The sequence below is a fragment of the Oncorhynchus kisutch genome, linkage group LG2 (genome assembly GCF_002021735.2).
Source record: "Oncorhynchus kisutch isolate 150728-3 linkage group LG2, Okis_V2, whole genome shotgun sequence".
In the NCBI taxonomy this organism is placed as follows: Eukaryota; Metazoa; Chordata; class Actinopteri; order Salmoniformes; family Salmonidae; genus Oncorhynchus; species Oncorhynchus kisutch.
In genome coordinates this window covers 14357711-14379199 of record NC_034175.2, presented here as the reverse complement: position 1 = coordinate 14379199, position 21489 = coordinate 14357711, and the positions used below count along the sequence as shown (strand labels likewise).

The 21489-nt window shown below is 41.4% G+C and overlaps 1 protein-coding gene across 1 annotated transcript; it reads left to right on the top strand.

Annotated features, from left to right (window-relative positions):
• Window positions 1-3952: 3952 nt before the first annotated feature.
• On the top strand, window positions 3953-21199 carry LOC109907796 (phosphatidylserine lipase ABHD16A). The gene is made up of 19 exons (XM_020506024.2): window positions 3953-4141; window positions 4549-4605; window positions 4858-4924; window positions 5191-5277; window positions 5609-5694; window positions 5891-5964; window positions 6154-6264; window positions 9778-9892; window positions 11389-11490; window positions 11578-11641; window positions 11847-11896; window positions 12254-12377; window positions 12596-12700; window positions 12930-12993; window positions 17256-17312; window positions 17421-17483; window positions 19237-19412; window positions 20023-20069; window positions 20466-21199. The coding sequence occupies exons 1-19, from the start codon at window positions 4040-4042 to the stop codon at window positions 20547-20549; spliced, it is 1635 nt and encodes a 544-aa protein (XP_020361613.2). The 5' UTR covers window positions 3953-4039; the 3' UTR covers window positions 20550-21199.
• Window positions 21200-21489: the final 290 nt, after the last annotated feature.

Genomic DNA, 21489 nt, shown 5'->3' with positions numbered 1-21489 from the left:
ATACTTATGTACATTTCTGTATTTCATTTTCAATAAATTGGCTACAATTTCTAAAAACATGTTTTCACTTATTTCATTCATGGGTTATTTTGTGTGGATGGGTTAGAAAAAAACATAGTTTATTCATTTTGAATTCAGGCTGTAACGACAAAATGTGGAATAAGTCAAGGGGTATGAAGTTTATAGTGATATTGATCACTGGCCATGGGGAAAGATCTGGGCTGGGGGGAAACCTTCACCTTGGACTTTTGGTCTGTCTGTTTCAATAAACATCAACAAATAAACGGGTCAAATGAATCTTAATTGTCTGTAATCAAACCCAATGTTATTGTCACAATTGTGTTATTGCAGCATTTATTACAGCAGTAAAATGAAAAATTATTCCTCCTAAAACTCATGCACGGAAAGTGACAAGTTCTTCAGAGAAAGGGCTGAGATGGCGGAAGTGGAAGTGTTGTTTGAAGGTGAAAGCGCGTCGAGTACCATTAGTGAGGAAGATGAGTGGACAACAATGAACAAGAATGGTACAAAAATGCTAAAATTGTTGTGGAAAAGGACTCGTTGCTTGTTGGAGTTCGTTTTTTGGATAAAGATGTTCATTTGGGAAACCCTTTAGAAGTCACGAGGATTGTGAAGAAGGCGTTGGGAAAAGTGGATGCATTCAAAGTAATCAGGCGTGGTATGGTGTTATTTAAGCACGTTGTGACATCTGCTGATATAAAAAGGACTTTATAAATACATTTGATTTGATATCGTGTGTATCTAAAGAGCGTGCATTGTGGCTTGTGAAATGATCGATGCATGAAGTGGACAGCTTTGAATGTTGGAGCAGGGCATCGGTGAAAGGTGCTCTCTCTGGCGTCCCATTGGGCATTGATAATCAATATCTTAGGTAAAAAATCCAGGAGTAGTTAATAAACGTTGCTTGACCGTATGGAGAATGGGGGAAAAGGGGAAAAGGAGCCAAGTGTATCTGTATTATTGATGTTTGATGAGTTTCTACCTCCCTATGTAAAGCTTGAATATATAAGATACCCCGTAAGAGCGTTCGTGCAAAACCTGATGCAATGCAAGAAATGTAGAAAGTTGTAGTTTGGCCACGTGTCAAGTGTTTTCAGGCGGAAGGAATATGCCATTGAAGAGTCTGTGAATGTAAAATGTTGCAACTGTGGTGGGGATTGTTACGGGTTGCGTCAATCGAATCTGGTATCAGGATAAGTATGACGCTGAGTCATCAATTGTGTACTATGTACTTTTTATTAACTAAGCAATAAGTGGTAAATGCAATTTTCGTGTATACGGGCTCTCTGTCACACCTCGCAGGGCAAACAGAGAACTGACTTGTTCCTGACAGAATTATTGTAATATACTCTGACAGAAGTAGTTCCTGCCTCGGAGCCGGCCTGTCAGAGTATGGACTGGGCATGGTTTAAACTCACTCAGCCTATCGTTGATTGTTGGTGCACGAGCTGGTCCCAGCCTCCTAGGCGTTTCAGCGTTCAGTCGTTGTAGTTGTGTAGAATATCTATGCGCTCACACACTCAATACAGTTATCTCACACCTGGCTCCTGTTATCTAACAAAAGACTGTTTGTTCTCGCAACACTACATTCTGAATGTTCCCCCACAACTCATTGCACAGTTCCTGTCTTCATGTTATTCTGTATTTTTCCATCATGAGAAAGGCAAATGGTCCTGAAACTGTTAACAATGTCTCAAGTCAGCTATGTTGCAGAACACATACATCCACACAAGCCAACAGCAGATAATATTCAATCACATACAGTGGGGAAAAAAGGTATTTAGTCAGCCACCAATTGTGCAAGTTCTCCCACTTAAAAAGATGAGAGAGGCCTGTAATTTTCATCATAGGTACACTTCAACTATGACAGACAAAATGAGAGAAAAAATCCAGAAAATCACATTGTAGGATTTTTAATGAATTTATTTGCAAATTATGGTGGAAAAAAAGTATTTGGTCACCAACAAACAAGCAAGATTTCTGGCTCTTACAGACCTGTAACTTCTTCTTTCCTCCACTCGTTACCTGTATTAATGGCACCTGTTTGAACTTGTTATCAGTATAAAAGACACCTGTCCACAACCTCAAACAGTCCCACTCCAAACTCCACTATGGCCAAGACCAAAGAGCTGTCAAAGGACACCAGAAACAAAATTTTAGACCTGCACCAGGCTGGGAAGACTGAATCTGCAATAGGTAAGCAGCTTGGTTTGAAGAAATCAACTGTGGGAGCAATTATTAGGAAATGGAAGACATACAAGGCCACTGATAATCTCCCTCGATCTGGGGCTCCACGCAAGATCTCACCCCGTGGGGTCAAAATGATCACAAGAACGGTGAGCAAAAATCCCAGAACCACACGGGGGGACCTAGTGAATGATCTGCAGAGAGCTGGGACCAAAGTAACAAAGCCTACCATCAGTAACACACTACGCCGCCAGGGACTCAAATCATGCAGTGCCAGACGTGTCCCCCTGCTTAAGCCAGTACATGTCCAGGCCCGTCTGAAGTTTGCTAGAGAGCATTTGGATGATCCAGAAGAAGATTGGGAGAATGTATTATGGTCAGATGAAACCAAAATATTACTTTTTGGTAAACACTCAACTTGTCGTGTTTGGAGGACAAAGAATGTTGAGTTTCATCCAAAGAACACCATACCTACTGTGAAGCATGGGGGTGGAAACATCATGCTTTGGGGCTGTTTTTCTGCAAAGGGACCAGGACAACTGATCCGTGTAAAGGAAAGAATGAATGGGGCCATGTATCGTGAGATTTTGAGTGAAAACCTCCTTCCATCAGCAAAGGCATTGAAGATGAAACGTGGCTGGGTCTTTCAGCATGACAATGATCCCAAACACACCGCCCGGGCAATGAAGGAGTGGCTTCATAAGAAGCATTTCAAGGTCCTGGAGTGGCCTAGCCAGTCTCCAGATCTCAACCCAATAGAAAATCTTTGGAGGGAGTTGAAAGCCCGTGTTGCCCAGTAACAGCCCCAAAACATCACTGCTCTAGAGGAGATCTGCATGGAGGAATGGGCCAAAATACCAGCAACAGTGTGTGAAAACCTTGTGAAGACTTACAGAAAACGTTGACCTCTGTCATTGCCAACAAAGGGTATATAACAAAGTATTGAGAAACTTTTGTTATTGACCAAATACTTATTTTCCACCATAATTTGCAAATAAATTCATTAAAAATCCTACAATGTGATTTTCTGGATTTCTTTTTCTCATTTTGTCTGACATAGTTGAAGTGTACCTATGATGAAAATTACAGGCCTCTCTCATCTTTTTAAGTGGGAGAACATGCACAATTGGTGGCTGACTAAATACTTTTTTGCCCCACTGTATATGGTAACGGGCTATGGTGCATAACACAGAATCCTCACAGGATCATATTCCCAGAGTGCCCTGTTAGGGTGAAAACAGTTGAGGTGTCAAGGATCAGGGCTGTACAGAAAATATCTTATATGAGGGCGTTGAAGAGAAATGAAGGGGAAACAGCCCACAGTTCTGAAGAAGATATGGCTGTGGATGCACCGCAACCTGTTGCAAATGTTAAACATCAAAGTGATCTGGATACACTTATTGTAAAGAAGGTGGATTTTGTAGCATTTATAGCCACAATTATTAATTGTACTGCACAAGTGTCCAATAAGCTGGACATCATTGCATCTGTACAGCTGAGAAGACTTCATGGCAGAAGCACTTTAAGGACTACTGTCGACAGAAAATATGCCACCCTCACAGGATCCTTCTGAGCCTGTGTTAAGTACCTGATTAGAATAGAAAACCATGCTGATTTAGTTTAATTAAAAATGTGTTATTGATAGTTTGTATAGATTTATTTTTACCCCGCATTGTTCCCTTTTTTGGATATGTATTATCTACCTGTACAGTAGGTGGCGGAATGCACATATAATTGTTGCGGGCGCTATTATACCGAAGAAGAAAACGCTTGCACTTTGTATGTCTGGAATTTACGTCCTGTGTCGGCTGCCGTAGCTACCAGAGGAAGAATGGCCGGCTGGATGTGGATCCGCTGCTTTTTGGGGCCTCATCTCCAGAGAGTGCACCGTTCACAGGGGGAGTCCCGAACCGAAGGAAGAGCAGGGAGGAGGGTAAGCTCACGGCAGATACCGTGCTTGTGTTTGTGACCGACCCAGCAAGAAATAGGAATGTAACTTTGGTCGACGCTAGCACTAGTTCGCGCTCCGGTCAGGAAGTGTTATTGAAACTGCTGTCAGTCACTGAATGACAGAGGTGACAATATGAATATGTATGCATAGTTAACACATTTGGGAATGTTCAGCTAGATACCAAGAGAATCAAGTATAATGGCTATCTTTGCGTTGTTGCAGGTGAGCATGCTAGCAAGCACGTAACCTAAGTCACTGTTAGCTATGCAGGGTAGCTAACGTTAGCTGTACTAGCTAGGCAGGGAGATCATTGCACTTATCCATAGCTGGCTTGGCAAGTCACCACGCATTTAGCAGCTAACTACTTTCCCCTTCTCTTACAACCCCAGGGATGGACTTATCAACCCAAGAGCCTGGAGAAACACACTGACAGCATCCTCGGATGGGTCAGTATATAACTAGCAAGTTACCACAAGTTGTATCTAATTGTTGATTATGACTCTGTTTTGATTAGCTAGAGAATAAACTATATTTTACTATTACATGCAGTGGCCTACACAACCTTTGATCTTCGTTTTTGCATAAACTGAAGCCACAAGTAAAGACAAGTAGCACACTCGCATAGCTATACAGGTAGTCTATACATTCTCATACTTTGTGTTGAGATGTAACTGTTCTCTTGTGTGTTCTCCCTCCAGGCGTCAGCTTTGTGGTCTCTGTCATACTACAGCTCCCCTCTCCTCCTCTGCTACCTTTACAGAAAAGGTAATGTGTGTGTTCACTCATGCGATATGAAAGGTAATAAAAATGGATCATGCAGTAGTAAAGCTCTTATTGGGTTTAACTATCAATACCACCCAGCTGTAGTGTAGTAGGTAAGTATTGGTACTGGCTAGTGGTGATATGGTTTGACGTAGGACATGTGTGCATGCTTGATTGCGAATGAGTGCAAGAAAGGGGGAGCAAATGGGTATTACTAGCCTAATTGTTTGTGTGGTGTTCGTAGGCCAAACTGTTGCTGTGTGTTTCAGGGTACATCTGCAGCAGTAAGCTGGTCCCAGTCAGTCAGTATGTGGGAACAGTAATGGTTTGTCTGCTGGGAGTTGCCTGTCTGAGAGGTGAGAACTTTACCCCTCTTTTTACTGAACTTGTATTGCTCTTCCTGGATTGGTCTGGTTTGAGAAATCCCCTGTGTTCAATGGATTTTTATCTCCCCATAAAATATGTTAATATCTCAAAACCTAATTGTAGAGAATGTAGTGTCTGGTGTTCTTCGTCTGCTACACAGACATTGGATTGTGTGTGACTAGTCTACCGGTAACTACGATTGCATTCCTGTGGGGTTAAGATTTCACACACTGACTCCCTCACAAGGTGTGGGTCTATCAGGTACACTAAGTACACCCCTGAGACTCTCTGCTTCTCTCTCCCTTTCCCTCTCTCTCTCAGGTTGGGGACGGTGGAGGAACTCGGAGTATCAACAGTTCATCTCCATTCTGGAGGAAACCAGGAAGAACCACACGCCTAGCAACAAGGTAACACTGCTATGGCAACAGCTGGGCTGCGTCTCAAATGACACCTGAGACACATCCCCATATGGTGTGTGATGTCTAACCAGTACCCTATATGTCATTTGATAGTATTCTCAGGCCTGTTTTGCTAGTGGTTGTCAATCTTAAATTAAAGAAACATATTATTCCTGATCACTAATTTTTAATGTTCTGTCTGTAGAAAAAGCTGGCCTGCTATGATTTTGACTTCTCTCACTGGCCGGCAGACTTCAGCTGGGAAGAAGTTAGCAATCCGTGAGTTGTGTGTGTAATTTGCGTATTGATGTGAACCTTTTACATGTGTGTTAATTTTTACACTGTGATTGTATTTTTTTGGTATGAAATACACAATGTGGTACAGTAAATGTAAACAGGATGACTGTGTCTGGGTTATGATTTGAGAGTAAGGCTCTATATCCACTTGTTAAATGTCCCTTCTAACAGGAAGCTGCTGTCCAAGACAGGAGTGTCTCTACTGAAGCCAGAGCCCAAACTGAGAGGGGCAGCAGACAGCGTGCTCAACTCTTTACGCACTCTACCATGCCACATCGTCAGGTATAGACCGACTACAATAGAGGATGGAGGATGGTTTGTCCACCCTGCAACATTACAATTACAACTAAATATTTTCTTTATACAATGATTCCCTCGTTAAATGAACCAGGGATCAAACGGCTAAGGTTGGCAAGGTAGCTAACTAAGATGTTTATCTATTTGTAAGGTTAAAATATGCAGTGTTCAGGGAAGATGTTGACAACATTGGAGTTACTTGTATTCTACCATGCCATATTGCCAGGTATAAACAGACTAAAATACCCACAACACACTGTATTCTACCATGCCATATTGCCAGGTATAAACAGACTAAAATACCCACAACACACTGTACTCTACCATGCCATATTGTCAGGTACAGTGCCTTGCGAAAGTATTCGGCCCCCTTGAACTTTGCGACCTTTTGCCACATTTCAGGCTTCAAACATAAAGATATAAAACTGTATTTTTTGTGAAGAATCAACAACAAGTGGGACACAATCATGAAGTGGAACGACATTTATTGGATATTGCAAACATTTTTAACAAATCAAAAACTGAAAAATTGGGCGTGCAAAATTATTCACCCCCCTTAAGTTAATACTTTGTAGTGCCACCTTTTGCTGCGATTACAGCTGTAAGTCGCTTGGGGTATGTCTCTATCAGTTTTGCACATCGAGAGACTGACATTTTTTCCCATTCCTCCTTGCAAAACAGCTCGAGCTCAGTGAGGTTGGATGGAGAGCAGTTTTCAGTTCTTTCCACAGATTCTCGATTGGATTCAGGTCTGGACTTTGACTTGGCCATTCTAACACCTGGATATGTTTATTTTTGAACCATTCCATTGTAGATTTTGCTTTATGTTTTGGATCATTGTCTTGTTGGAAGACAAATGTCCGTCCCAGTCTCAGGTCTTTTGCAGACTCCATCAGGTTTTCTTCCAGAATGGTCCTGTATTTGGTTCCATCCATCTTCCCATCAATTTTAACCATCTTCCCTGTCCCTGCTGAAGAAAAGCAGGCCCAAACCATGATGCTGCCACCACCATGTTTGACAGTGGGGATGGTGTGTTCAGGGTGATGAGCTGTGTTGCTTTTACGCCAAACATAACGTTTTGCATTGTTGCCAAAAAGTTCCATTTTGGTTTCATCTGACCAGAGCACCTTCTTCCACATGTTTGGTGTGTCTCCCAGGTGGCTTGTGGCAAACTTTAAACTACACTTTTTATGGATATCTTTAAGAAATGGCTTTCTTCTTGCCACTCTTCCACAAAGGCCAGATTTGTGCAATATACGACTGATTGTTGTCCTATGGACAGAGTCTCCCACCTCAGCTGTAGATCTCTGCAGTTCATCCAGAGTGATCATGGGCCTCTTGGCTGCATCTCTGATCAGTCTTCTCCTTGTATGAGCTGAAAGTTTAGAGGGACGGCCAGGTCTTGGTAGATTTGCAGTGGACTGATACTCCTTCCATTTCAATATTATCGCTAAATTAACATTCTCTGGTTACCACTCTGGTGTAAATCCCTTTAGTCGGCATGCCAATTGCACGTTCCCTCAACTTGACATCTGTGGCGTTGTGTACTGGGGACAATAAAAGTCCACACAACAAGTTGCACCTGTGTAATGATCATGCTGTTTCATCAGCTTCTTGATATAACACACCTGTCAGGTGGATGGATTATCTTGGCAAAGGAGAAATGCTCACGAACAGGGATGTCAACAAATTTGTCCAGAAAATTAGAGAGAGAAGCTTTTTGTAAGTATGGAACATTTCTGGGATCTTTTATTTCAGCTCATGAAACATGGAAACAAGACCTTACATGTTGCTTTCTATATTTTTGTTCAGTGGAAATGCATTATATTCTACCACATCGTCAGGTACTAAACTAAATGCACTATATACCACCATGCGACATAATCAGGTACTAAACTAAATGCACTATATTCTACCATGCCACATAATCAGGTACTAAACTAAATGCACTATATTCTACCATACCACATAATCAGGTACTAAACTAAATGCACTATATTCTACCACATCGTCAGGTACTAAACTAAATGCACTATATTCTACCACATCGTCAGGTACTAAACTAAATGCACTATATTCTACCATACCACATCGTCGGGTACTAAACTAAATGCACTATATTCTACCATACCACATCGTCAGGTACTAAACTAAATGCACTATATTCTACCATACCACATAATCAGGTACTAAACTAAATACACTATATTCTACCATACCACATAATCAGGTACTAAACTAAATACACTATTCTGCCACATTGTCAGGTGCTAAACTAAATGCACTATATTCTACCACATCGTCAGGTACTAAACTAAATGCACTATATTCTACCATACCACATAATCAGGTACTAAACTAAATACACTATATTCTACCACATCGTCAGGTACTAAACTAAATACACTATATTCTACCATACCACATCGTCAGGTACTAAACTAAATACACTATATTCTACCACATCGTCAGGTACTAAACTAAATGCACTATATTCTACCACATCGTCAGGTACTAAACTAAATGCACTATATTCTACCACATCGTCAGGTACTAAACTAAATGCACTATATTCTACCACATCGTCAGGTACTAAACGCACTATATTCTACCACATTGTCAGGTACTAAACTAAATGCACTATATTCTACCACATCGTCAGGTACTAAACTAAATGCACTATATTCTACCATACCACATCGTCAGGTACTAAACTAAATACACTATATTCTACCACATCGTCAGGTACTAAACTAAATGCACTATATTCTACCACATCGTCAGGTACTAAACTAAATGCACTATATTCTACCACATCGTCAGGTACTAAACTAAATGCACTATATTCTACCACATTGTCAGGTACTAAACTAAATACACTATATTCTACCATACCACATCGTCAGGTACTAAACTAAATGCACTATATTCTACCACATCGTCAGGTACTAAACTAAATGCACTATATTCTACCACATCGTCAGGTACTAAACTAAATGCACTATATTCTACCACATTGTCAGGTACTAAACTAAATGCACTATATTCTACCACATCGTCAGGTACTAAACTAAATGCACTATATTCTACCATACCACATAATCAGGTACTAAACTAAATGCACTATATTCTACCATACCACATCGTCAGGTACTAAACTAAATACACTATTCTACCACAGCGTCAGGTACTAAACCAAATACACTATATTCTACCATACCACATCGTCAGGTACTAAACCAAATACACTATATTCTACCATGCCACATCGGTATAAACACTCCATAGACTATAATATACCACACTACCATGCAACATAGTCAGATATCGTACTACACAGGGCATAATGTAACTAACTACAACTACTGTTTTGATCGCTGTTTCTCTGCATCACACTGTTATAGCAGGCAGGCTTGGTATATTTGATTGATATTACATTACTGCCTGCTAGCCCACTGATTTGAACTCTTCTCTCCCCTCTCTCTTTCTCCTCTCTAGTTTTCTGATTGCCCACTCATTTGGGAGGAGGATGCTGTACCCTGGGTCTGTATTCCTACTGCAAAGGGCTATGAGACCCATGCTACAACAGGGCCAGGCTAGACTTATAGAAGAGGTGAGTCACCACACACACCCCACAGTAGGGTCAGGTTACATTCATTTACAATAGTTAATGTATTCATATACAGTGTATTTGGAAATATACAGACCCCTTTTTCCACATTTTGTTATAAATCTACACATAATGACAGATTTTTAGTATTCAGACCTTTTGCTATGGGACTCAAAATTGAGCTCCGGTGCATCCTGTTTCCATTAATCATCCTTGATGTTTCTACAACTTGATTGGAGTCCATCTGTGATAAATTCAATTGATTGGACATGATTTGGAAATGCACAAACCTGTCTATATAAGGTCCCACAGTTGACAGTGCACATCAGAGCAAAAACAAAGAATTGTCTGTCAAGCTCTGAGACAGGATTGTGTAGAGAAACAGATCTGGGGAAGGGTACCAAAAAACAAAACATTTCTGCAGCATTGAAGGTCCCCAATAACACAGTGACCTCCATCATTCTTAAATGGAAAAAGTTTGGAACCCCTAAGAGAAGGACCTTGGTTCAGGGAGGTGACCAAGAAACCAATGATCACTGACAGTGATCACTGACATCTCTAGAGTTCCTCTGTGGAGATGGGAGAACCTTCTAGAAGGACAACCATCTCTGTACACTATACCAATCAGGCCTTTCTGGTAGAGTGGCCAGACGGAAGCCATTCTTCAGCAAAAAGCACATGACAGCCCGCTTGGATTTTCCAAAATGGACCTAAAGGACTCTCAGACCATGACAAGCAAGATTCTCTGGTCTGATCAAACCAGATTGAACACTTTGGCCTGAATGCCAAGCATCGTGTATGGAGGAAATCGGGCACCATCCCAACGGTTAAGCATGGTGGTGGCATTATCATGCTGTGGGGATGTTTTTCAGCGGCAGGGACTGGGAAACTAATTAGGATCGAGGGAAAGATGAAGGGAGCAAAGTACAGAGAGATCCTTGATGAAAACCTGCTCCAGAGTGCTGGAGCACTCAGAATCTCCGACTGGGATGACGGTTCACCTTTCAACAGGACAATGACCCTAAGCACACAGCCAAGACAACGCAGTAGTGGCTTCGGGACAAGTCTCAATGTCAGTGAGCGGGCCAGCGGGAGCCCGGACTTGAACCTGATCAAACATCTCTGGAGAGACCTAATAATAGCTGTGCAGCGAAACTCCCCATCCAACCTGACAGATCTTGAGAGGATCTGCAGAGAAGAATAGGAGAAACTCTCCAAATACAGGTATGCCAAGATTGTAGCGTCATACCCAAGAAGACTGAAGGCTGTAATCTCTGCCAAAGGTGCTTCAACAAAGCACTGAGTAAAGGGTCTGAATATTTATGTAGATGTAATATTTCAGTTATTTATTTTTATAAATTTGCAAACATTTCTAAAACCTGTTTTTGCTTTGTCATTATGGTGTATTGTCTGTAGGGGAAAACCTTTCACTTATAAACCTGCTTAAGTTTCTCTCTTCCGAGCCATTTCTGTACCTCCCTCCCTCTCTTTGTGTGCAGTGTGAGGGCCAGAGGAACAAGCTGGTGGCGTGTGATGGGAATGAGATTGATACCATGTTTGTGGACCGCAGGAGAGACGAAGGACAGCACGGACAGACTCTGGTAAGGACATGCTCTATGAACCATCAGAACTACATTACCCATGGTTCCATGTGAGGTCTGTAGTGTTTGCTGTATGTCCTGATGTAGGTGATCTGCTGTGAGGGGAACGCAGGCTTCTATGAGGTGGGCTGTATGAACACTCCATTGGAAGGTAAGGAACCTCTGTCTGAGACTATTTTTACACATTAGAAATACTTTATTTTTTTGTTCCTACCTCTCATCTTACTTTACCATCCTTCCTTCCTCCCTCCCTTTGTGGTAAAGATCACTGTTCATACATGGTTGTTAACATATTCCCATAACCTGTTAAATTCAAACTAGAGCAGTATAAAACTATTTGTCTGTTTGTGTTGCAGGTGGATACTCAGTGCTTGGCTGGAACCACCCTGGCTTTGCAGGAAGCACGGTAAGCCTTAGTGTCCCTCGCTCTTCCCCATCACGCTTTTGTATGAACTTACCAGCATGTTTCAATGGCATTATTAGGCAAGTTTGTCTTATGTGGAAAGTCTGGTTTGTCTACACGGGTCATTCTTGGAGAATGTTGGAAGACACAGGGTTTTGGGCTCGATTCCCACAGGGGACCAGCAAGTAAATGTAGGAAAAATGTATCCACTCACGACTGTGAGTTGATAAGAGCGCCTGCTAAATTACTAAAATGTCTGTTAGCAGCAGATTTGTTTCCGTCTCAAAATGTGCATTGACGTGAAAGTAAATGTAAAACAATAACTCTTCGTTCCCCAATCCACTCCCTTATTTCTCTCAGGGTGTACCGTTCCCCCAGAACGAGGCCAATGCCATGGATGTAGTGATCCAGTTTGCAGTGCACAAGCTGGGCTTCCAGCTCAGTGAAATAGTGGTGTATGCCTGGTCCATAGGGGGATTCACAGGTATGGACCCTACTGGTATATGCAGTTTGTCTGGCCCTAGTTTGTTGTGGGAATGAGTTGACCAATTTCACCAACATACTGTAAGCACCACTTTATTTCTCCCCCCCCCCCATCATTTTCTCTCCATCTCACACTTCTCTCTCCCCATTCTTCTCCCTTCTCTCTCCTCCTCCCCTCTCATACTTCCTTTTCTCTGTCTATATATTTCTCTCTCTCAGCCAGTTGGGCGGTGATGTCCTATCCAGAGATCCAAGCGCTGGTGTTGGATGCATCCTTTGATGACCTGCTGCCTCTGGCCCTCAAGGTCATGCCCGACAGCTGGAGTGAGTCTCGCGCAGGGGTCATAGGTCAAGGCGTGGAAAAGACCAATGATGTCATATAAACAGAAATGTATTATGTCTTTGGATGACACTTTTTTTCCTATTATGAGATATATTCTTTAAGAAGTGAATAGTCACTCTGGATAAGAGCATCTCCTAAAGGCCTGAGGTGTGTCTATTTGTAAGGGCTGTGTTTGGTTCAGGATCTGACAATGAAAATTGTGTGCTTCAGGGCCGCTGGTGACACATACAGTCAGGCAGTACATGAACCTCAACAGCGCAGATCAGCTCTGCAAGTAAGTGCAACACTCTTTACTCACACAAACACTTTGCGTGTGTGTGACTGACACAAACATATCCATGGAAAATATGGGGTAAATCTATTTGAATTGAATCACTTTTTGACAGCATCCCATTTGATTTGAACAAAACTTTCCGTATATTACCCATGGAAGAAATGGTCAGAAAGGGACTTTTTGGAACTGAATGACAAAACGTTCAGGAGAATAAAGTTGACCTATTTTGCATACCCCACCATACCATCAGATAGCCATGTCTTCATCACTGGAAAAGGTAAACAGTTGGGTTCGATATCAATTAAAAGCATAAAAACAGGGTTGTCAAACTATTGTACAAATTCTAGATGTTTCACCCCCCCCCTTTTTTTTTTTTAAGGGTAGGAGCGTGAGTTTTTACTTACCAACGTAACAAGTGTGGTCAAAGGCTTAGTTGTAGGTCATGATCTCGTTATATGTAGTTATGTTTTTAAGTTATTACATATTTAATTTATTTCCGGATAACTTCTAAACTATTCTCAACGTCATATGGAGGATGTACTCTGCTACAGAGTTCGTATTCTAGCTCGGTAGCTATCTCCATCTGGCTAACGTTAGCCGCCACTCATGCTATTCAGACTTTGTGGCTGTGTTATCTAGTGGGAACCCGTTACTATGGCAGGCTCTGGTGATTTCTTGCCTTGGGCTCAAAACAAAAAAAACTCCTACCTGCTTGCTCTAATTGTGAAGTACCGTGTCTGTTGTACTTTTTATTTTGTAAACTTTTCACCATGTTCTGTGAAGTAAGCTACGGGAGTTTTGAAACTTTTTCCACATTGGCTTAGTGCAAGCGCACTAGCTGACTGATATGGAATCTAACGTTATCTATTTTGGATTTCGCCCTGGTGAAGCTCCCACCTCCCCTTAGCTTTGGTAGCTAACTCAGCCGGCACTCTTTTACCATCGGATGGGTCACAACCATCAAGTTTCTGCTTTTAATCTGTGGTTATGTTTTAGTTTTGCTCTAGCTGGTCTCCAGTAGTTGGGCTCTAGCTTGCTGACCATAACCATGGTGGTTGGCTAGGCTAATGGCTAGTTGGCTAAATAGCTAATGATAGCTGGTTGGCGTTATGTAGTTTCAAAAAGTTGTTCTACTTTCATGTAGCTGTAAGCTAGGTGTTGGTATCAACTGGTTTACTCATACAGTGCTAACGTAATGTTAGCAGGCAGATAGGGCTAAGAGTGATGATGATTGGGGGAATCAATAGTTACATTTTGAGAATAAAAACGTTTTTACAATGTATTGTTTTGACAAAGTTGCAATATTTTTGCGTTAGTTGGCTGTATCTGCACCAAAACTCCAGTATTTTTCCTTCATAGCTTGGTTTCCACATTATTTTTTAAATATGGAGACAATTTAGTTATTACTATTTCCATGACTGATCAAATTTCGTTTTCTCATGGCTCTCTCTTGTACCTCTGCAGCAGACATGGTGAGCAATATGTTTGGAACATCGAATCGCAATACATATCGGCACCTAAGTATCTTAATATAATAGGGAGTAGGCTGGCTTGCCGGGTCCTCCAAATTACATCACACTCCGGAAAAACATTTTCCTTCATGACTTCAGCATTCTTCGGAACACTGATCGGTTTTATGTAATAACTTCAAAAATAGAAAAGTGAGGTGTAAGTTTGCATTGGGACTTTTGATGTGCATTCTAATGCAAATCCATGTTACGTTTATGCTACCTTTAATCTCAATGATCAATTAGCTTAGACCCTATTTTACATATATATTTTTGTTGTGTCTGCCATCAGTTGAAACACAACATGCTCTTGATCTTGAATACAGGGTGGGTGTCATTTTAATCATAGTCATATAATTAATAGGGTGGACCTATCCCTTCAGACCACTGCAATTTAGCTGTTACACCATTGACATTTTAACTTCTAATTACTACCACAGATGGCCCACCGTTGAATGTTAACATTAATGGTCATATATTCTATTATCTATATTTCTATAGGTTTTCTATGGAGGATTGACAGTCATTTAAAACAGATATTCCCATTCAAGTCAACATTCTGTGTGGACCAACAACCGTCTTTGTGGTACCATTTGAAAGTTGACATTTCCATTGTATTCACTTTTTTGTGTGTGCATTTAACAGCCAAAACATGACACCAACCCTGCATTCTTGTGTTGCATGTTATGCTTATAAGGTACGAGCGGGTGTAGTAATATACCACGGCTAAGGGCTGTTCTTATGCACAACGTAATGCTGAGTGCCTGACACAGCCCTTAGCTGTGGTATATTAGACATATATTCCCCCCCTCCCGAGGTGCCATATTGCTATTTTCAACAGATTACCAACGTAATTAGAGCAGTAAAAATAAATATTTTGTCTTACCCATGGTAGTCAGCCGATCGACATCGGGGCCTGACCCACCCAGTTTATAATGAAACTTCTGTACTTTTTCAATACTAGAACATGAAAAAAATGGTTTGGTACTAGAATTTGTTACATTCGGTACTTCTGTCAAATCTGACTCGCAGATCAGCGCAGCTAATGCAAAGGCACGTCTCTCCCAAGGATGATCTATTGCCTCAGCGAACTGAATGGTGTGCTAATATGGCTTCGACGGGCCGCCCCCCTCCCCTCTCTCTTGTGGCACAGCGCGCAGTTTTATCAAATAAGCTACTTCTATGCAAATGTTGTTGATCAGTACAATAAAATAAGTCCCAAATGGGAGGGAAACTGTCATCTGTAGCCCCGTGAAATCAGCCAAAACAAGCTCAACTCAATGTAGGCACTCACTCCTATTAAATATGCATACACCTGTATTGTGTACAAAACATTAGGAACACCTGCTCTTTCCATGAGTGACCAGGTGAAAGCTACGATTCCTTATTGATGTCACTTGTTAAATCCACTTCAATCAGTGTAGATGAAAGGTAGGAGACAGGTTAAAGAAGGATTTTTAAGCCTTGAGACATGGATTGTGTATGTGTGCTATTCAGAGGGTGAATGGGAAAGACAAAAGATTGAACTTCCTTTGAACGGGGTATGGTAGTAGGTACCAGGTGCACCGGTTTGAGTGTGTCAAGAACTGCAACACTGCTGGGTTTTTCCACGCTCAACAGTTTCCCATGTGTGTCAAGAATGGTCCACCACACAAAGGACATCCAGCCAACTTGAAACAACTGTGGGAAGCATTGGAATCAACACGGGCCAGCATCCCTGTGGAACAATTTCGATACCTTATAGAGTCCATGCCCTGATGAATTGAGTCTGTTCTGAGGGAAAACGGGGGGGGGGATAACTCAATATTAGGAAGGTGTTCTGAATGTTTTGGAGACTGTATAGGCTACAACTTGATTTACCCAGTTTATCAATAGAGATTAACCATTCAAATAAATTACTGTTATGTAAATAGATGCGTAAAAACTAAGTAAAATTGATTGCTATGTATGGATTAATTCATCAATTATACAGTCTCTGAAAAATGCTGTTGTAAAAACGTTCAAATCTAATGATATTGAATTTAAAAGATGCTCAACGATTGAACAGAGCAGTCAGTAGCTGAGTTTGTCTGGATCAAGTGCCATTCTGTGACTGGCTAACATTCATTTGGTTGGTGTTGAGTATCGTGATACTAGTCCTGGTATCTGTATTGAAGTCAAAATTCTGGTATCGTGACCACTACTGTATTCGAACACATTGTCCCAACCGGGCACTATTTTTTTGTATTAATTCATTTAACCTTTTATTTAACTAGGCAAGTCAGTTAAGAACAAATTCTTATTTACAATGATGGCCTACCCTGGGCAGACCTGGACGATGCTGGGCCAATTGTGCGATGCCCTATGGGACTCCCAATCACGGCCAGATGTGATGCAGCCTGGAACATCAGATGTAAAGTAGGGTATAAGCTAAAACATGCAAATATGAAGAACAAAAGAGTTTACAAGTTTTTAGATAATTGTGTTTAAGGTTAAAATGACGACAAAAAATAATAAAATAGTTTGATAAAGCTTTTAATTGATTACAACTATCTTTTCCAGTGATGGTATGGTGGGATATGCAAAATAGGTCAACTTTGAGTACCTAATATCTTCACATTCAGGTCCAAAAGGACCATTTCTGAGCACTTCTACAATGGGCAAATGTGTATGGGAGGTTTTGTTCAAATCAAAAAGGGGTGCTGTTTACCCTAAGGGAAGATGGGAGGTTCTGAGTATTTTATGACCCTATAACACTCAAGAGTTCTTCCTTAGGTACCAGGGACCAGTGCTTCTGATCCGAAGAACCAAAGATGAGATCATTACCACCACGTGAGTCACTATGAAGGCATGAAAAAAGACTTAGAGCCCGTTCAGAGAACCTCGATTTACCAGCGCATAGCTATAGTGGCTGGTTTCACTGACTGACTGTTGTTTCAGGGGTCCAGAAGACATCATGTCCAACAGAGGAAACAACCTCCTGCTCAAACTTCTGCAGTTCAGGTTGGTTCTCTGTCTCGAAGACCTCACATAGGCTGTGTATGTCTGTACACTACAGACTTGATTATCCACAACCTCACACAGACATCTGTGTTGCCTTGTACTATATACAGTTGAAGTCGGAAGTTTACATACACCTCAGCCAAATACATTTAAACTCAGTTTTTCACAATTCCTGACATTTAATCCTAGTAAAAATTCCCTGTCTTAGGTCAGTTAGGATCACCACTTTATTTTAAGAAAGTGACATGTCAGAATAATAGTGATTTATTTCACCTTTCATCACATTCCCAGTGGGTCAGAAGTTTACATACACTCAATTAGTATTTGGTAGCGTTATCTTTAAATTGTTTAGCTTGGGTCAAACGTTCTGGGTAGCCTTCCACAAGCTTCCCACAATAAGTAGTGTGCATTTTGGCCCATTCCTCTTGACAGAGCTGGTGTAACTGAGTCAGGTTTCTAGGCCTCCTTGCTCGCACACGCTTTTTCAGTTCTGCCCAAAAATGTTCTATGGGATTGAGGTCAGGGTGTTGTGATGGCCACTCTAATACCTTGACTTTGTTGTCCTTAAGCCATTTTGCCACAACTTTGGAAGTGTGCTTGGGGTCATTGTCCATTTGGAAGATCCATTTGCGACCAAGCTTTAACTTCCTGACTGATGTCTTGAGATGTTGCTTCAATATATCTACATAATTTTCCATTCTCATGATGCCATCTATTTTGTGGAGTACACCAGTCCCTCCTGCAGCAAAGCACCCCCACAACATGATGCTGCCACCCCCATGCTTCACGGTTGGGATGGTGTTCTTCGGCTTGCAAGCCTCCGCCTTTTCCCTCCAAACGTAACAATGGTCATTATGGCCAAACAGCTCTATTTTGTTTCATCAGACCAGAGGACATTTTTCCAAAAAGTACGATCTTTATCCCTATGTGCAGTTGCAAACCGTAGTCTGGCTTTTTTTAGGTTTCGGAGCAGTGGCTTCTTCCTTGCTTAGCGGCCTTTCAGGTTATGTCGATATAGGACTTGTTTTACTGTGGATAGATACTTTTATACCGGTTTCCTCCAGCATCTTCACAAGATCCTTTGCTGTAGTTCTGGAATTGATAGCACTTTTCGCACCAAAGTACGTTCATCTCTAGGAGACAGAACGCGTCTAATTTCTGAGTGGTTCGACGGCTACGTGGTCCCATGGTGTTTATACGTGCGTACTAATATTTGTACAGATGAACGTGATACCTTCAGGCGTTTGGAAATTGCTCCCAAGGATGAACCAGACTTTTTTTTGTTGTTCTGAGGTCTTGGTTGATTTCTTTTGATTTTCCCATGATGTTAAGCAAAAAGTTTGAAGGTAGGCCTTGAAATACATCCACGGGTACACCTTCAATTGACTCAAATTATGTCAATTAGCCTATCAGGAGCTTCTAAAGCCATGACATAATTTTCTGGAATTTTCCAAGCTGTTTAAAGGCACAGTCAACTTGGTGTATATAAACTTCTGACCCACTGGAATTGTGATACAGTGAATTATAAGTGAAATAATCTGTCTGCAAACAATTGTTGGAAAAATTACTTGTCATGCACAAAGTCGATGTCCTAACCAACTTGACAACTATAGTTTGTGGAGTGGTTGAAAAATGAGTTTTAATGACTCCAACCTAAGTGTATGTAAACTTCTAACTTCAACTGTATACATACACTAGGAACAGAGTGAGCACTGTGTTTTGTTTTAAACCCTTTCTGATGTCATATCTTCAGGTACCCCCAGGTGATGACAGACGATGGAGTCAGGGCCATCAGAGCATGGCTGGCAGCCTCCAACCACGTAGAAGAGGCAGCGGTGTACAGTAGCTATGAGGTGGATGATGACTGGTGTGTATCTGTTCTGCAGTCGTATAAGACGGAGAGAGATGTTTTCTTCCCCTGGAGCGTTGGTAAGACTGCTCCTCAAATGATCAAATGGTCTTTGTTTACTGCCTCTTAGACACTACTCTCTGCCAGAGGTGGAAAAAGTACTCAATTGTCATACTTGAGAGAAAGTAAAAGCTATACATCAAATTCCTTATATTTAGCTAACCAGACAGCACAATTTCCTTTTTTGGCAGCTCCAACACTCTGTAAATGTCTAAGGAAGCATTTATGTTTAGTGAGTCCACCAGACAAGCGGCAGTAGGGATGACCAGGGACGTTCTCTTGATGTGTGTGAATTGGACATTTTTCCTGTACTGCTAAGCATTCAAATTGTAACTAGTACTTTTGGGTGTTGGGGGAAAATGTATGGAGTAAAAATACATATAGTAAAGTACAGCTACTCCCCAAAAATACGTAAGTAGTATTTTCACACCACTGCTCTCTGCTGAGATTGTGAATACATATTTTTTATTTTTATTTAACAAGGCAAGTTTGTTAAGAACAAATTATTATTTACAATGGCGGCCTACCAAAAGGCCCATGGGGGATGGGATTAAAAATATAGGACAACACACAGACCTATATAAACACTTGTGTGTTGTGGTTTTAAGCTTTTCCTGCCTGTTTTGTCAGGTGAGGACATGACACTGGAGGGAAGACGGCAACTGGCTCTTTTCCTGGTGAGAAACTGCTTCTTTCATCTTCCGTTGTTCCTCCTCTCTACAACATAACTTGCATTCTATCCCCCTCCATCAGTGCCTTTCATCTTGTCTCCTTCACCCCCCCCCAATGCTGAAGAACACTTGAGGTTTCCATAATAACTAGATCACCTGTGCAATGTATTTCTATTGGCTCTGTGGTTTAAGTAATTTACTACAGCGAATGCTGCTACATTTGTTCTGTGGTGGGCTAATGCCTGTTAAGTACATTTGATTCCCTTTATATGGAAATGGTAAGGAGGTGAGTGGGCTTCCATTAAAGTCAGACAAAAGCAAATCTACAGATTTCCATTGGGAATGTTCTCTCGTTCATTGTTTTCCCTCCCATCTCCATCACTTGTTCCCTCCCTTTCTCAGGCACGGAAGTACATGCGGAACTTCGACTCAACTCACTGCACTCCTCTCCCCTACTCTGAATTCACTGCCCCTTGGAGACTGTAGAAAGAGGGTTGAAGGATGGATAGAAACGAGAAGCAAAGAGCCTGGCGGGGACCAACCAGAGGTTTACAGCGCATGGATTGAATGTATCTATGGGAGGTGTACAAGGCAGCTAGACCCAGTCGGTATTGGAATGTTGCGACCCTGGCTCATAGCAAAACCTTGGCATTTGTCTACTTGTTTTAATCAATTACAAAATGTACATGTCTAAAGATTACTGCTCCCTAGCGTTCTCGCTACTTAGAAAAACGTAATATTGCCTCATGCCCCTTAATGATGCTAGCGTCCGACAGGAACATCAAGCTAGTCAAGACCAACGCTATACATCTACAAGTAGTGAGTGGAGTTCCAAACGAACTGTGATAGTGCTTTCACCACGCCAAATAGCCTGAAGCCACAGGGCTCTTCCTCGACATGGGAGCATTGCGAACAGTAGGTTGTGATTTTTGACCTGGCTACATGTACAATTGAACACAGCAGCTTTTTAGCATGTTTTATTTCTGTACAAAACAAAAATAAACAAAGTTGGCTCTTTAACAATGGTAAAGAATTTGTTTTCACAATGTGGGCGTGGTCTAAGGGAATTCCTTATCGTCTGAGTATAATGCCCTGACTTCACCGCTCGCGTCACAAAATAAATCTATATAATTCAATTATTGCGTCAACGAGCGTTTGTGTTGCCGAGAGGTTAAATAGAAGTTACACAGGACCCAAACTGTCTGCCATTGTGCATAAATATATATTTAAGCCTAGGAGGAGAGATGACTCGAAACGATTCTGTTGACCGTTTTGTGTGGATTAGTTGTCAAGGACCATTTCAGGTCAAATGTTTATGAATTGCCATTAATGCTTTTCGACCTGTCCCCAAATTAATGTAATTGGTTGTTTGTTTTGATATTTTAACCTGCATTTGGTGTGGGGGGGAAAAAATAAATGTATGCAT

Excerpts from the sequence above, each read along its gene's own strand:
- LOC109907796 (XM_020506024.2), top strand. The coding sequence starts at position 4,040 with ATGGCCGGCTGGATGTGGATCCGCTGCTTTTTGGGGCCTCATCTCCAG. Across the intron at positions 4,606-4,857 it reads CTGACAGCATCCTCGGATGG|GCGTCAGCTTTGTGGTCTCT; the intron begins GTCAGTATATAA and ends TTCTCCCTCCAG. Across the intron at positions 12,378-12,595 it reads GTCCATAGGGGGATTCACAG|CCAGTTGGGCGGTGATGTCC; the intron begins GTATGGACCCTA and ends TCTCTCTCTCAG.